A 14958-nucleotide genomic window follows, 5' to 3' on the forward strand; every position below is an offset into this window, starting at 1 on the left:
TTTAGGGAATTTATATTATCTGCTTACACTTATATAGAAAATCTGCTTAGACTTATTGTAACACTTATGATACAGAATATCTATTTAGACTGCTTATACATCTATTTTGACAATAATATCTTTTTATAAATACATTTTTTTAAGTATTTTTATATTCTGGGATCTTTTATATAACACAGAAGCACAGAATCATAGAATCCTTAGAGACAGAGGGTTTTATTTTGAACTTTTGAACTTTTTTATTTCAAAACTTTTGAACGCCTCCCTCTGTGCCCAGGGTGCAAGTCAGAGCTTGTCCTCTGTGGCTGTCCACAGAGCTCCAGCCTATGATGCTCCTTCAACTGCCCAGCTGTACGTCAGCACCTGCAAAAGGCAAGAACAGTTACCGAGCGGCCAGGCAAATGCATGGCCCTCCCAGAACTATTCCCTGCCCTGAGGCCCGTAATTGTTCTCAAAATTAAGACTGACTCTACGCTGCTTTCGTCACCTCCTCCAGCTCCGTTTCATTACCAGGATGTCACATAGCCCTCAGAGACTGTCAGGCTCACCCGGGTACCCAGCTAACTCCAGCCTTCAGCAGATGGCAGCACCCAGAGAAACTGTGGCACAGACGGAGGCTGCAATGCTGTTTCTCTCACTTGGCACAAAAATGCACACGCCCAACACGGAAAGCAGGAACAAGCAGTCATCTCTCACCTGCCCACCCTCTCGTTTGCCACAAGCAGGGGAAGGAAAGCCAGGGGACCATCTGTCACTGTGCCTGAGCGCCACCCGTTCAGCGTGCTCTCACCAGACGAGAGCTAGGGAGCCTGCCCAGCCAGCAGCGCTTCCCCAGCCCTCTGTCACCCCTACTGCATTGATGCTTACGCACTAAGCGGAGCCCTAGTCTTCCCTCGTAGCGCACGCTGGCATGTAACCGCCACAGCACTCGGTATTTGCAGTCAGACCTTCAGACCGCTCAGAAAGCTGTGTCCAGCCAAGACAGGATAAAAACCACGGCCTCTAAAAACTCCAGACAGTGGAGGGACTGAGCTACAGGGAAGCTGGCCCTGGCCAAGGCAATGACAGAAGCAGGGCGTCCCTTCCCTCTCTCGAGCTGCCCAGCGGCCAACACCGCGCCCTCTCCGCCGCCGGCGCCGCGGGCTCTAGGACCCGGCGACGGCACGGGCCGGAGCCCCGCGGCCTGCGGCCTGCTCCGCCACCGGGGGCCCGCGGGCTGCCGAGGCGCCGCGCTGCTGCGGCGGGGCGAGGGGCAGGGCAGCCGCGGCGGGAGGGCGTCCCGATGCCCTTCTCAGGTGCGCCGGGCAGCTTCACCGCCAGCTGCTGCTGGTGCCCGGCGCCTCTGAGAGCCCTCTGGTAACTACCTGGCTCGGGAGCGGCCGAGAGAAGCCGGGGCTCGGCCGGCGGAGTGCGGGGGGGGGGGGGCGGGAGCCGGCGGCGCCGTGGGCCGGCGGTGGCGGGCGGCCCCTGGGCTCCGCTGCCCGGGGCGGCGCGGCCGGAGGGTGCCAAGGCGGCAGCCCGGGAGGGGCTGGCGGGGGGCTCGTTCCCCATGTCGTTTGGCAGCGGCCTGCCCGACCTGACGGTGACCCTGAAACGGGAGAAAACGGAAAAACGACTTCAGAGATTTGTCTTAAATAAACCAACAAACAGAAAGTCTCTGAAGAACTCTTCCGAATGAGGTCTGGGTGAACCTCCAGCCCTTGATAAGGCTACGTTTTCTTTTGTTGACATCTGTGTTATGTATATATTTGATTGTACTTATGTCTTTGTGTGGATGTACAGATAGGCACGTGCGCGTATTCTCGGAGACATAAGAAAGTCATGCCTATGGGGAAAAAAATTATTGTCCTTTAACTTTGCCTTAAAAATTATTCGAAACTGTACTAAGAGCTGTACAGATTAATTGCTCCATTTGGGAAACTTAGAATATTTGTAAAAGCAAGGCGTTCTATTGTTAAACTGGTATCTTTATTTTTTTCTTGATCCGATGCTTTGCTGAGGTATTTAAAATATTTTAATTACTGAGAATGATTGGTTTTATGGAAATGGCTGGCTCAGCCGGTTACCCGCAAAAATAGCTAGTTCAGTCAATCTTGTGTAGTTTCCAGTGCATTGTAAAAGATAATTACTCTAGTTCTAGCTATGTAGCTATGTAATACACCTTTTTCTTTTTTTTTTCACAGAAGAAACACAGTTTAATGGTCATGGGTTTTTTCTCTGTAAGAATCATAGAACGGTTAGAGTTGGAGTAAGTTAGACATTTTGTGCGTTAGGCCTAAAATATTAATTGAAATTTTATCCCTGTGTTGGAGTTGCCCTTGGTTGGTGGTGTTTTTTTCCTAACAGCTAACATTCTGGTTTGGGTTTTATTGGCTTTACTGGATTTTGTTTGGATTTTCACCCCTGTCTGCGTCAGCTGTGTCATTGCAAGAACTTTTCCCTCATTTTTAGTAAGCCAGAACTGTCATTTACATAACAAGTTCTCCACTGCATGCTGAGATTCTGCTTGTCTGCTTGGTGCCAAACGTGATGCTGACCACGCTTCAGAGGATGCTATTGTGGTGATTCTAGCTTCTTACTTTTAAGTAAAATTTTTGTTTTAATATCTCATCTGTGCACAAATTGTGGTGACTGGCTTTTCCTCAGTATTCAGTACAATGCTGTCTAGATGCGTCTTGAGCTCCCATCGCTTTTCATCTGGTAGGCAAGTCACCATGCAAGCCCACTATTTCATTCGCACAGTGTGAATGGAAGTCATTCTGGTGTGGCGTCTGGACTTGAGAGCAGCATTCCACAGCAAATCTGACCTACCTGCTTGGATCCGACTAGTTTCTGCTACTTGCAGGCACGCTGAAGAGGTGTACTTTACACACAAAGCTCTCTTCGGATGGCTGAAATTATGTTATACCTTTACAATCCATTAAATGATCAGGACACAGCAGGGTAGTAAGAAGCAGCTGAGGGTCTGCTCCTTCTGGATCCCTTGCCTTGCTAGTACTGTAGGTTTTTCTGGAAATCTCATTTGCTAAGCATGAACTATTCCCCTACTTCCTCTGTGCCGATTGTAGTAATTTCTGAGGTCTCAATGCGTTTTGTCACCAAGCAAATACACTATATATATATATATAAAAGAGCTTACATGAAGTATTTTGCCTTTCGTTCTGTATGGTTGTTTTGTAAGCAGGCTGGACTTTGGCCTTGTGAAAGCCTTCAGAGTTGGCAAGTATGCTACACTGAATGTAGAATCTCAAACTTGCCCAGGCTGTGGCCAACCCATGCCGCTTCAGGTCTGCACAGGGCCATTGAACGCGCAGTGTGAAGGGGAAAGCTTGGAAGTAGTAATGGTGAGTAAAGTTGGGCTGTGCACTAGAAGTGTTTTTGTCTGGGTGGAAGAGATTCCTGGTCGAGATTAGTGTGGTCTGAATTCTACCTACGTCCCTAACTGGCTAAATACATTTGAAGGTCCAAAACCAATGAGGTGATAGAAAATGCTGGCTATGTGGACTTAAGTAGAATTTGAGCCATCTTGCTCTAGCGTGTATGTACACAGGGTTTTCATGACCTCATTACTTCTTTTGCAAACATCTAAAAAAAACCCCCCAAACTTCAATTTTTGTGGCTTAGTCTGCTTTTGAGATACTTTGCTTCTAGCCTTGTCTTTTTTTGTAGCCGTCCAGTTCTGAAAAAGATGAATGGTTTTGATTTTGTCTAATAAAAGGAAATCTAACATATCTTCTCTTTTGGCATCATTGTATGTTATCTAAGTACTTTGTATTGCGTGCTTCAGAAGAACGTGAGAGATCTCAGCGGAGAGTTACAAAATAGTTTTCCTGTAAAGCGAAAGCTCACCCTTTTAAAGTGTCACTAAAAGTGAGTTTGTGGTCTTCTGGGAAAGTTGAGGAGATAAAGTGGATTGATAGAATTATTTTGAAATCTTAATTGTAGTGTAACTTGTTAGGCTGAAATAGACCAGCTGTATTCCCGTCTAAGAGTCTGCAGTAATTTTCAAAGTGTGTTCCTTGTCTGCAAGGTGCTGAGGATCTCATCTGTCCTGAAGTTTGTTAGAAAGTAAACTTGTTTTATAATGCCTTAACAAAAGTAATGATGAAGAGTCCTTGTTTTGAGAGAAGAATAGCCCTATTTGAAATCACTGTCAGTACAGGCATCATGAGCGGTGAATTGAGATCTTCATCGGTCTTTATATAATCCATAGAAAATGGACGTGAATGGCCCGTGCTATTACAAAGAGGCAAGCAGATCAAGGGAGATGTAATTCTGGAAATTCAACAAAGAAAGTTGAGGTTCATTTCAATGAACCTTCAGGTTTATTACCATTCTGTGTCTTTTCCGGTGAATAACTTCTTTTTCTTAATATTCCCATAACTCTACTTCTCAGGCTTTCTTCTTTATAATTCATAGGCTGTGGGCTTTTTCATCTGTCCCTTTCTTTAAATATTCTCTCTCTTAGTACATATGCTTGTAAAATCCATTTTTATACATTATGTGGCGTTTTTTTTCTTTTGGGGGAAGTATGGAACTTCACATAGCATCATCAGTAATTACAAATAAAGCTATGGCAGTTCTGTTTGTGTCTCTGCCAGCCTCTTACTGCAGAGACGTGCTGCATCCTGCAATGGAATACTAGAAACATCTGTCATTGCTAAAAGCTGGCGACAGGAATCCCAAATTTTAGCTAGACAGCATCCAAACCAATGCATTTGCAGCATACCTCTTTAGACGCTCGTTTTCTTAATTTGCTAGTACCTTTCTCATTTCCATCTTTGTGTGCTTGTTGTTTGAGAAAATGGGAAAAGAATTGCAGCATGTTCTAAGAGAGGCAGCCCTTTGTGTAAAAAATACAGTGGATTTTATTGTGTTCAAGATTTATTGCAGCATTGAAATTATTGCATACTACAGAAATGCTTTTTTTTTCTTCCCCAAACATTTAAAAATACTCCAGACTTCAGTTTTTGTGGCTCTTTTTCATGCAAAGGCCCCATGCCTGCATTTCACCCTGGCTGGAATTCTAGCACGCTGCTAGACTTGAATACGGCGTAAAACAGGCCCAGAACTTTCTCAGGCTTTCCATTTCAGGAGACAGAAAGAAATTGACTGAGAAGAAGCTGTCGTTTCAATTGCTGAGATCTGTGCAGAAGCAGGGTATGTTTCTTTGCTGTTTTAAAATTTGGCATTCTTCAGGATGACAGAGGGGCACCACAGCAAAAATACTTCGGTTTGAGTGAGTGCGTGTATTCGTCTTAACTCTGTCTTGTACCTAGTGCTCGGAAGGGAAGACAAATGGGGTAAATGACAACTGCATTGAAGTGGAAATTAAGTACTTTAAGTGGAAGGTTCTTTCTGTTTCATTATTTCCATGGAAGTAGGTTCTTCTGAAGGGATAAGAGAACGAAGCCTCATTTTTGGCAATCTTGTAAAGCAATCCAGATATTTAGAGAGGAGGAAAGTTGTTGTTGAGCAGGGATTATCGATGGTATTTTTTTTTTATAAAGATTTTTGTTTCTTTAGTATGGAAGTTCCTCTTAAGTTATTTTACTGGGTATGCATACTTAACGTTTGTTAGGGTATTTCTTGATATACAAGCAGTCAGCTTTGAGTTTGCAGTGGTGTTAGTTGAAATTTACTTTCAGGTGGCACGTGGTTGGATTTCTGTTCAGATATTTAAGTAATGACGTAATGAGCTCTATGCAGGTAGTCTACAAAGAAATTACAGTGTCTTATTTTACTGGGCTAAAATAAATTATTTCCATTGATTTTGAGAACTGGAAGATCTTTTCCACACATGGGAGATAATCCTTCGAAACCACAAACAATATTTAGTGATACAGTTAACTAATACAAAGCATGGTTTGCAGTAAATAGCGAGTTATCTTTTTGGAATTTCTTGCCATAAAAACATAGGGTTTTTTAGATTTAATTTTGAAAAACAAAGGTGTAGTTGCTAAAGTGCGTATTCCTATCTCCTGTCAGCTTTGAGGATTTGTCAGGGGACAGACTGTAGACGACTGACCCATGTCCATACATTTAACATTGAGTAAATGCACAATAATATAGTTAATGAAGGAAGATTATTCCAAGAATTGTTAAATGTTTCTGATTTAAATTTGATGGATTTATTTCTAGCTAGAAGAACTATTGAAGTGCTAGTTACCTGTATGAGGAAAAAGGCAGTGTACGGGAGGAAGCATGAAGTTACTCCCAAGAGCTGCCCCACACATGGAATTCTCACTGTATTTTAGCACTAAGGATTAAAACTAAAAAAAAAAAGGCATATTTAAAGTTTGCTCATTGAGCATTATTTTACAGACTTAGATGTGCCATCATCTGCCTGTGGACAGAGATACATTTCCCTAGGAATAACAGGCAATTTTTGGTGAGAGGCTGGGTGTATGGGTACAATTTTTCGATCTGGACCTCAGGCGCCGTCTGCCAAACGGAGCAGCTGTGGGACATGTAACTTGTAGGTGGTCCTACATGACGATGTGAGGTTCAGAACCTTCAAAAGCATTTTATCACTTTATCCATGCTTGCACTTCGCTCGGATCAAACTATCATTAAACTCGCAATCCAACTGTATCCTCTTAATTCCCTGGTTAACCAAAAAGAGTCGCTCCCTGCCATTTCTGAAAGACTTTTTTTTTTTTTTAACCCCAAGCTACTTTATTGAGCAGCTGATAGTGTGACTCCTCAAACACAATGGCAGAATTGACAGCAAAGGGTGATGCTGTGACAGAAGTAAGTAACTGGTGGAGGGCGCAGGCTCGCTTAGAATTGCTGCCGAGGCTCCATTGTGAAGCTATCCCTAGGTGGCAACATGTTGGAAACTTCACTTACAGAAGATCCAAATGGATTTTAACTCTAATAAGCTTGAGCGTTCTACGTTGTCTGAATTCTTTAAGGCAAGGCTAGTGCTTGACAAAATTCCTCAGCAGTACATCACCAGCTTCAGTCCAGCCCTGATGAGCATTAATTAAAAGTTGTTCTTTGGTGGCTTCTGCTGCATGATGGGTGCATGATGGGTTCCCCCTTGTGTCATGCTTCATTTTCTAGCGGCTGCCAGAATAAGCAGAGAGACCCAGAATTGTATGAATTCTGGAAATTGAACTGTCTTAACACTAGAGAAGCTTTTAATTAAATTCAAACCTCAAGTAGAGTTTTAGTATATTACCTGAAGTTACTGTTTTGTAATAATTGTTGTAAAGAAAGGTAAGAATGTATACACAATCACATCATGTAGTAACTCTCTACAGTTTACTACATGGATGGGTAGAGTACTTAATAATACACAGTAATGCAGTGCAGTTTATTACAAAACATACAAGCAACTGAAATTACTGAAGAAATTTGTCTAAACAGAATACAGTCATCCAAGTTATGATTACCCAAGATACAAGCTGTTATTCTAGGAAAACATTGGTTCATCTTTAGTCATAATAGCTGCTTGTAATATTGATTTCAACTCCTACTGAAAAGTTTTAAAATAAGTCCTCACACAGTCAGAATACTTTTGGTCACCTTGCCGTGCTTTGCTTCCCAATGTGGTGGTTCAAACCTAACCCCAGGATTTATGTCACGTGGCAAGCATAGGCTACGTTTACGTCCTGAAAAGGTAGAGAACGATAGTGTGTATCTGTGTAAAAGGAGAAAACAGAGGGAAGTGGTTCACGCACTTCAAAGTGCTGCTGTTTTGTTATATGTTAGACTTCAAAAGTTACATACATAGGTGAAGATTGTTTAAGACTCAATTGCAATTGAAGTGGGCTGACACTGGCCTAGCAAGCCAAAGGCTCTGCCAACAGTGCCGTCTGACTTTTCAACTTTGTTAAAGAAATAATACTGAATTGAGCTGTCATTCCTTCCCCAGTAAGGTTTCACCCTGCTGGCCAGTTGTGATTGAACATGCCAGAGAATATCAGTCTGTGAGATGACTGCACTTCTAAAGATTCTGAGCTGTAGGTGAGCAGGTTGAAAAAACATTTTATGTGCCTGTGGGAAAGTAAGAGAAAATCAGGGAGGAGGACTGTAAACAAGCTCAACTGACCTGCACCTGGGGTGCTGAGAAATACATATATCACACTAATGGGTGGTTTAGTCTTGTGTGCTTGGTGAGTGGAACACCTGTGTTTAGATACCACAGGCCTGCGATGGATTCGGGGGCACCCTGTGGAACCCGCTTGAGATTCCTCCCTGCTCTGGGAAAGGTCAAAGCGCAGCAGTAAACCATGCCTGCGTGAATCCGATATACAGGTGAAAACCAGCAGGTTCGGACTCTCTCTCTTGCTAACAAGGACTCTCTCAAAAACCCTCTCTAGCAAGGACGAGCTCTGCGGTGCCCGTGTTCCTGCTTGCGTGCCTCTGCCTGGCTGCAGCTTCGGAGATGCCCCGGTTTGTGAGGTATCGAGAATAAATTTACTCTTTGCCTTTCGTCCACGTTTTCTTTGTTGTTCCTGGGTTCTGCCTGTGCCGGCTCACACAGTGCTGCCTTTACAACAGTCGTAGTATTACGGCCGACTTGTAGAACGCAGCAGGGACCACAGGTGGATGGAGAGCTGGCAGAGGGTTTTGCTCCCATGAAACAGCAGCCAGTTCCGACATAACGGCTCCGCGGGAGTAGCTTCCCCGCCTCCCCGCCGTTGCCGAGGGGCGCTGCCGGCCGAGGCGCCTCGCTGCGGAGGGGCCGGGGTCGGGCCCGGGGCCGGGCCGCTGGCCCGCCCGGGACTACAGCTCCCGGCGGGCCCTGCCGGCGGCTGCCGCGGCGCCTGAGTGGCTCGCGGGCCGGGGCGGGCGCGCGCCGGGGCAGCGGGATGTGCGCGTGGAGCGCTCGTCGCCTCTCCCGCGCGGGACGGAGCGGCGCTGGAGGGGCGAGGCCTGCGGCCGCCCGCCCACATGGAGCCGAGCAGCGCGGAGGCGGCCTCCACCCGCTTCCTGGGCCTCACTCAGCGGTACCGGAGCCGGGGCGGCGGGGGCCGAGCTGGGGCGGGGCGCGGCGCAGGGCCGCGCTGTGGATGGCGGAGAGGCGGTGCTGCGCTTCCACCGGCCGCGGAGCTGGAGCGGCGGCGCCGGAGGCTGGCGCGCGGAGGGGCGGGCGGCCGGCCCTCGGGCAGCGCAGCGGCGGGAGTCCCGGCGCCGCGGCCGCCTCCCTCGGGAGCCGCCGGGGTTGGCGCGGGTGGGGCCTCAGGCGAGCGTCCTCGGGGCCGGTTCCGCAGCGCGTTCGGCGTCGGCGGGTCCCGCCGGAGCAGCGGCGGCCATCGCCCGCCTGCTGAGCGCGGGGGTGCGGGTGCTCGCCTCTGCGACCGGCAGAGATCCGCCGATAGTGGCGAGCAGGGGTCCAGGTGGCCGGGAGAGCGGCGAGCCCCGGAGGCACGCGGGCTGCGTCGTTGTGGTCACACCGGTGCCGTCGGCGAACTCGCCCCCTTCCGCCATCGCCCCAAGCAAAGTGCCAAGCTCCCAAAGGGCAAAACTTGTGATTTGACACTAGGATCCTAAAAATACGTGCCTAACTTTAGATTAGCAGATATGTTTAAACTTGCTTTGTTGTTCGACTTTCGGGTCTGTTGAAGTTTGTAGGAGCTTCTGTTGAAATGGGAGGAAGCGGGTCCTCCCTCCTCTGCCGCATCGCTGTGCATTGATACAGCAGCACCTGTGTTCCCAAACGAACGTGAGGGGAGCGTACCCTGGGTGCTGTAGAAATGTGTAGGAGATGGTCTTTTTTTCATGTGAATAAAGACTCATCTGTATTAAAACACTTCGCAATATAAGTACGTTTCAAATTATTAAGTCAAACTGATCTGAGCCACTGGTAAAATAATCTAAGTATTTCAGTGCTGGCAGTTCATCTTAATAGGATGAAAATTATTTTAAAACTGTAATAACTGGAGCAACAGTGTTTTCTGATGAAGATCTGGTCCGGACTGAGGAAGGATGCAATCCAACAAAGAAAATTAGTAAGAAAAGCTAATATTAATCACAGCATTTATTTTTTTTTTTTAAATTAGATGATGTGATATGTCAGAGAACTGATGAGTACAAATCTTGGTGGTAACCCAAATGGAGAGCCAAAGAATAGAGCAGGCTAGAATTCATTGGGGAATATGTGCACTTAGCAAATAGTGTGATAATGTAAATCTTACCTGTGCATAAATTGAGGCTAAGTTGCTTAACTTTCACGAGATTGCCTGTGTAGCAGTTATGTTGGTATGAGATTCTGCTTTAAGTGCTTGACACAAAGGAGATGACAAGTACGATAGGGAGTAGAAGTGTGATAGGAAGTAGTTAGGTTGAGAAGAAGCACAGATTAGCATTGTGTATAATTCTGATTTTTAAAAGGACTCGTAGTGTGTTTGAAAGCTAGGTATGTTTTAGGTACTTTGAAATGGGATGCAAATGAGTAAGAATATTAACAGCAAAACAGTATTTTTTTAGTCAGCATTTTCCTCAGATATACTTATGGTTTTTAAATAGCAAGAGTTGTGTCAGAAAAATGCTTTTGATAACAAAGGGTGTGGTTTGTGGTAAGGCAATGTATTTCCTTAAATTATTGGAATGTAGTTTGTGGAGAAGATAGGACCATAAACCTTTCGGGAGCACAGACTGTTGGTTATGCTTTTTCTGATCTTGTTTGTGTTTTCCGTCTATATTGCATGGTCTAAGAAAATAGATGATTTCTTCCATTAAACTTGCTTGCTCTTGGTGTTCTCCTCTGCATCAATGGCTGAATATACCCTGTCTCGCTGCATCTGTGAATCTCGGTACCCTTAGTAGGGATAGATCTTAGGTATTTGGCTGGGAGGGAGTCCTGTGAGTTCATCTTACAAGGCATGCATGGATATCACGTCTTTCTTTTTCACCTGTGTCGCCACAGGTGCTGTGACTGTGGGATTGCACTGGAGGCTGGCCGCGGCATTGTGGTAACTCTTCTTCTCAAGACCTGATGAACAATGGTCTGAAGCCTCTGCCAGTTTCCTTGCAGAATGTGACAGTGCTGTCTCCTTGTTATTTGATGTATACTGCTGCGGGCTCCTGTCTGCATGGTTACCATTGTGTCTATCGTGCAATGGCAGAACTCTGCAACAACCCTGCTCGCTGTCATTCTGTGGCCAGCAAAGCTGATTAAATGTGAAATGTTGAAGTGCCTCCTAAAGGCAGCTATCTTATGGCTTGTCATTATGGGAATGCTAAAACCAAAATAATCTAATATCCATACTGGAATTGTTTAGATCAAAAGGTTTTTTGGAGAATCTGGAATAGACAATACATATTCATGTGATAGAGAATATAGTTTTGTAGACATCATACCAGCTGTGAAGAGCGTTGTATTTGCAAGTGCAGATAAACCATAAGTTTGTGGATCAGATAGTCTCCTTCAACATCCTCTCCCTCATGGACATCAGGGAGTATCTATGGCAAACCTTTCTTTGGGCTAATCGACCTCCAGAACTTTGCTAGCAGCAATGTTGAGTACGCCTGACAGAGTGTGGAGGACGATCATCTTTTCCATGTTGAGGAAAAAAAAGATTTGTATGGTAGAGTCCAAACTTACTCTGCACCTCACTTTGTCTTTTGTTTTGTTGTGACTTTCTGGTTGTGCAGTGTTATGCAGTGTTATGCAGTAGTCATTGTTGGGATGTATCTTAATGATCTTAATTAAGATCAGACCAGTGTATCTGGTCTGCTTTTAATTCTGCCACCATGTTTTGGACATTACTTTCCAGGCTCTTTACCTCAGCTGCCAGGCATATTCCTTAATATATATTTAGACTTTTTGTATTTCTAAACGAATGGCTTTCATGTCATGTCCTCCTTTAACTCAATAACCCGTATTTTGTTAACATTAGTGCATTCATGTGTTGTATACCTATATCATCTATCTGGACTTCTGTAAGGCCTTCGACACAATCCCCCAAAACATCCTTCTCTCTAAATTGGAGAGATACAGATTTGGTGGGTGGACTGTTCGGTGGATGAGGAATTGGTTGGACGGTGGCATACAGAGTGTAGTGGTCAACGGCTCAATGTCCAGGTGGAGATCAGTGACAAGTGGTATCCCTCAGGGGTCCCTACTAGCGCCAGGACTGTTTAATATCTTCATCAATGACATACTGGGATTGAGTGCACCCTGAGCAAGTTTGCGGGTGACACCAAGCTGAGCGGTGCAGTTGACGTGCCTGAGGGATTGGATGCCATGCAGAGGGACCTGGACAAGCTTGAGAAGTGGGCCCATGTGAACCTCATGAGGTTCAACAAGGCCAAGTGCAGGGTCCTGCACCTGGGTCAGGGCAACCCCCGGTATCAGCACAGGCTTGGGAATGAAGGGATGGGGAGCAGCCCTGCTGAGAAGGGCTTGGGGTTACCAGACTGCATCACCACCAGCGTGGCCAGCAGGGCGAGGGAGGGGATTCTACCCCTCCACTCTGCCCTGGTGAGACCCTAACCGGAGTGCTGCGTCCAGCTCTGGGCCCCTCAACATCAGAAGGACATGGAGCTGTTGGAGCGGGGCCAGAGGAGGCCTCGGAGATGCTGGGAGGGCTGGAGCCCCTCTGCTGGGAGGACAGGCTGGGAGAGCTGGGGGGGTTCAGCCTGGAGAAGAGAAGGCTCCGGGGAGACCTTAGAGCCCCTTCCAGTACTCAAACGAGGCTTATAAGAAAGGTGGGGACAAACTTTTTAGCAGGGTCTGTATTGATAAGACAAGGGGTGATGGTTTTAAACTAAAAGAGGGGAGATTCAGACCAGATAAAAGGAAGAAATCTTTTACGCTGAGGGTGGTGAGATGCTGTCCCATGTTGCCCAGAGAGGCAGTGGCTGCCCCATCCCTGGAAACTTTCCAGGCCAGGTTGGACAGGGCTCTGAGTAACCTGGTCTGGTTGAAGATGTCCCTGCTCATTGCAGGGTGGTTGGACTAGATGGCCTTTAAAGGTTCCTTTCAACCCAAACCATTCTGTGATTCATTTATTGGTTATACAGTTTGGTTTTGAATACTCTTTTCATATTTTATTTTTGAAAGGTTTTTGTTACCTACTGACTTTATCTCTCCAGCATTAATATACTCAGATCTCAGCACACTTTTCCTGATAGAGTTTGACTTTCACTCAGCTGAAATATCACCAAATTAAGGTATAGGACTTAGTTTGTGCGTATGCAGATAGTTCTAAAATGCCTTCATAATTCCCTGGGTTTATCATGCAGGTAATACACGAGATGGCATTTTCCTCTAGTTTCATGCCTTTTGAGGTTAGCTTTGCCACAAGGCAGAAAGTAGTTCAGTTTTATAAATGTCAGCTTGCTTTTTCTCCTGCTTTGTGGAGCTATCATATGACTGATGAAAGTCTCTAAAAATTATCCAGGCAGACATGGTTCCGTTCAAAGCCCGGTAGGCCAGATGCTGTTTGTGGTGACTTTCTCATTTGTATTATATTTGTATTTGGGGTTGTCCAGGTGTCAGACACACAAAACGGTGACCTGGCTTTCCCAAGACTTGAAAAGATTTATTGTGCTAATGGCTGTTGTTGGATTTATTATTTATTTTTTTTTATGCATTCCTTGAATTGTCATCTTACTTACATTTCTTCATCTGATCAAAGACTGAGTTTCAGAGCTCTGCGACAGCAAAATCTCTCTTGACTGCTGTTTCCACCAGTACTGACAGTGACAAGTGTTCATTGATCGTAATTGCTTTTACAGTGGTTTCTAAGGCAACTCACACACCTAGCCACAAAAATGAATTCTGAGAACAAAAGTAGCACACAAAGAAAATGCTAGCACTGCCATGATTACCTGATTTTTCTGTAAAAGTAAAGAAACCCCAAAACTAACCCACCCCCCACCCCGGCGCCTTAGAATATATTGCAAATGAGGCATTCCATTTGTTCCATGAAACATATGTCAAATTTCACGTGTATGTCAAAATGCAGGAATTCTAAAAATCACATTCGATGCATTATTACTTTTTAGGATTTATCTGAACTTTCCAAATTCTCTCCGAAGTGTGTGAAGAGGCAAAGGATAACTTTCAGCCCATACAAAACTAAATTTAGTAACTCTTGGTTCTACCTGGAGGGGAAAATAAAATCTGATGTATATCAGATTTTGTCTGTATATATGCTAATCTTGAAATAGTCTTATGTTCCCCAGTCTTAGTAACTGCAGAGAAAATTTGTTAGCCAGATTTATATGTGTTTCCTTCTGAAAGAAAAGATAAGAACTCACGAGTAATAGCTTCAAAATTTTTCTTTACTGCAAACCATACTGAAGTAAAGTTTGGGGCTTTTTTATACTTCCCTTCAGAAGATGGAAAAAGATGATGCAATAAAATGTCAAATATGCACCATTTCCTTGTAAACGGCCTGTTGGGTGAAAAGAGACTTTCCAAATACACTTTGAATGAGCGTGTCAATTATTGCTACAAATCCACATGAAGTAGGAGTTACTCTAACAGGAGTTATTTTAGACGGGCAGCTCGCAGGTACGTTCCGTCTTTTCACTGCTCGGTGCCACGTTCTCTGTGTCGCGGGCTCAGAGGAGCTCTAAGTGTTGTAACCCCGTGGCGGTATCGCAAGGCACGGTTCGCTCAAGGGTCCGACAGCGGTAGGTGTGTGAAAGCGTTGGACATGTAGTCCTCGTGGTGCGTGATCGCTTAAGATTTGAACCTGCTTCGGGATGCTCAGACTTCCTGACTTGAGAGCAGTTTCTTCTGTGGGTCTCCATTAAGATTGTGTCATCTTTGTCCAGTTGATAAGGCTCTGAAAATTCTCAGGGTCACAAAAGTGAAAAGAGGGAGAGACATGTTCTGCCGCAAACATTAAAAATTCCTTCTTCGGGGCATGCTTTTTTCAGGTAGCAACCTGAAGTAGCCTTACTCACTGGAACTGACTCCTGTTGTGGCTCACTTGTAATTCATGTATTTCTCTTCTCATTTTGTCTCTGTCTGCTTTCTGCCCTGCTGTG

At 45.3% G+C, this 14958-nt stretch overlaps 1 protein-coding gene across 7 annotated transcripts in view; it reads left to right on the top strand.

The window, feature by feature from the left end:
* Positions 1 to 1109: 1109 nt before the first annotated feature.
* GARNL3 (GTPase activating Rap/RanGAP domain like 3) overlaps positions 1110 to 14958 on the top strand; it is a 53549-nt gene continuing 39700 nt past the window's right edge. For 2 of the 7 annotated variants that reach the window (XM_074608404.1, XM_074608405.1), the window contains exon 1: positions 8810 to 8960. In XM_074608404.1, coding sequence (XP_074464505.1) covers positions 8905 to 8960 — 56 coding nt within the window. In that variant the 5' untranslated portion in view covers positions 8810 to 8904. Of the gene's footprint in view, positions 1357 to 8796; positions 8961 to 9924; positions 9963 to 14958 lie in introns of those variants that run through there. The other 5 variants (XM_074608406.1, XM_074608410.1, XM_074608399.1 and 2 more) reach the window with 5 other exon arrangements.

The sequence above is a fragment of the Larus michahellis genome, chromosome 15 (assembly GCF_964199755.1).
Source record: "Larus michahellis chromosome 15, bLarMic1.1, whole genome shotgun sequence".
Taxonomy (NCBI): domain Eukaryota; kingdom Metazoa; phylum Chordata; class Aves; order Charadriiformes; family Laridae; genus Larus; species Larus michahellis.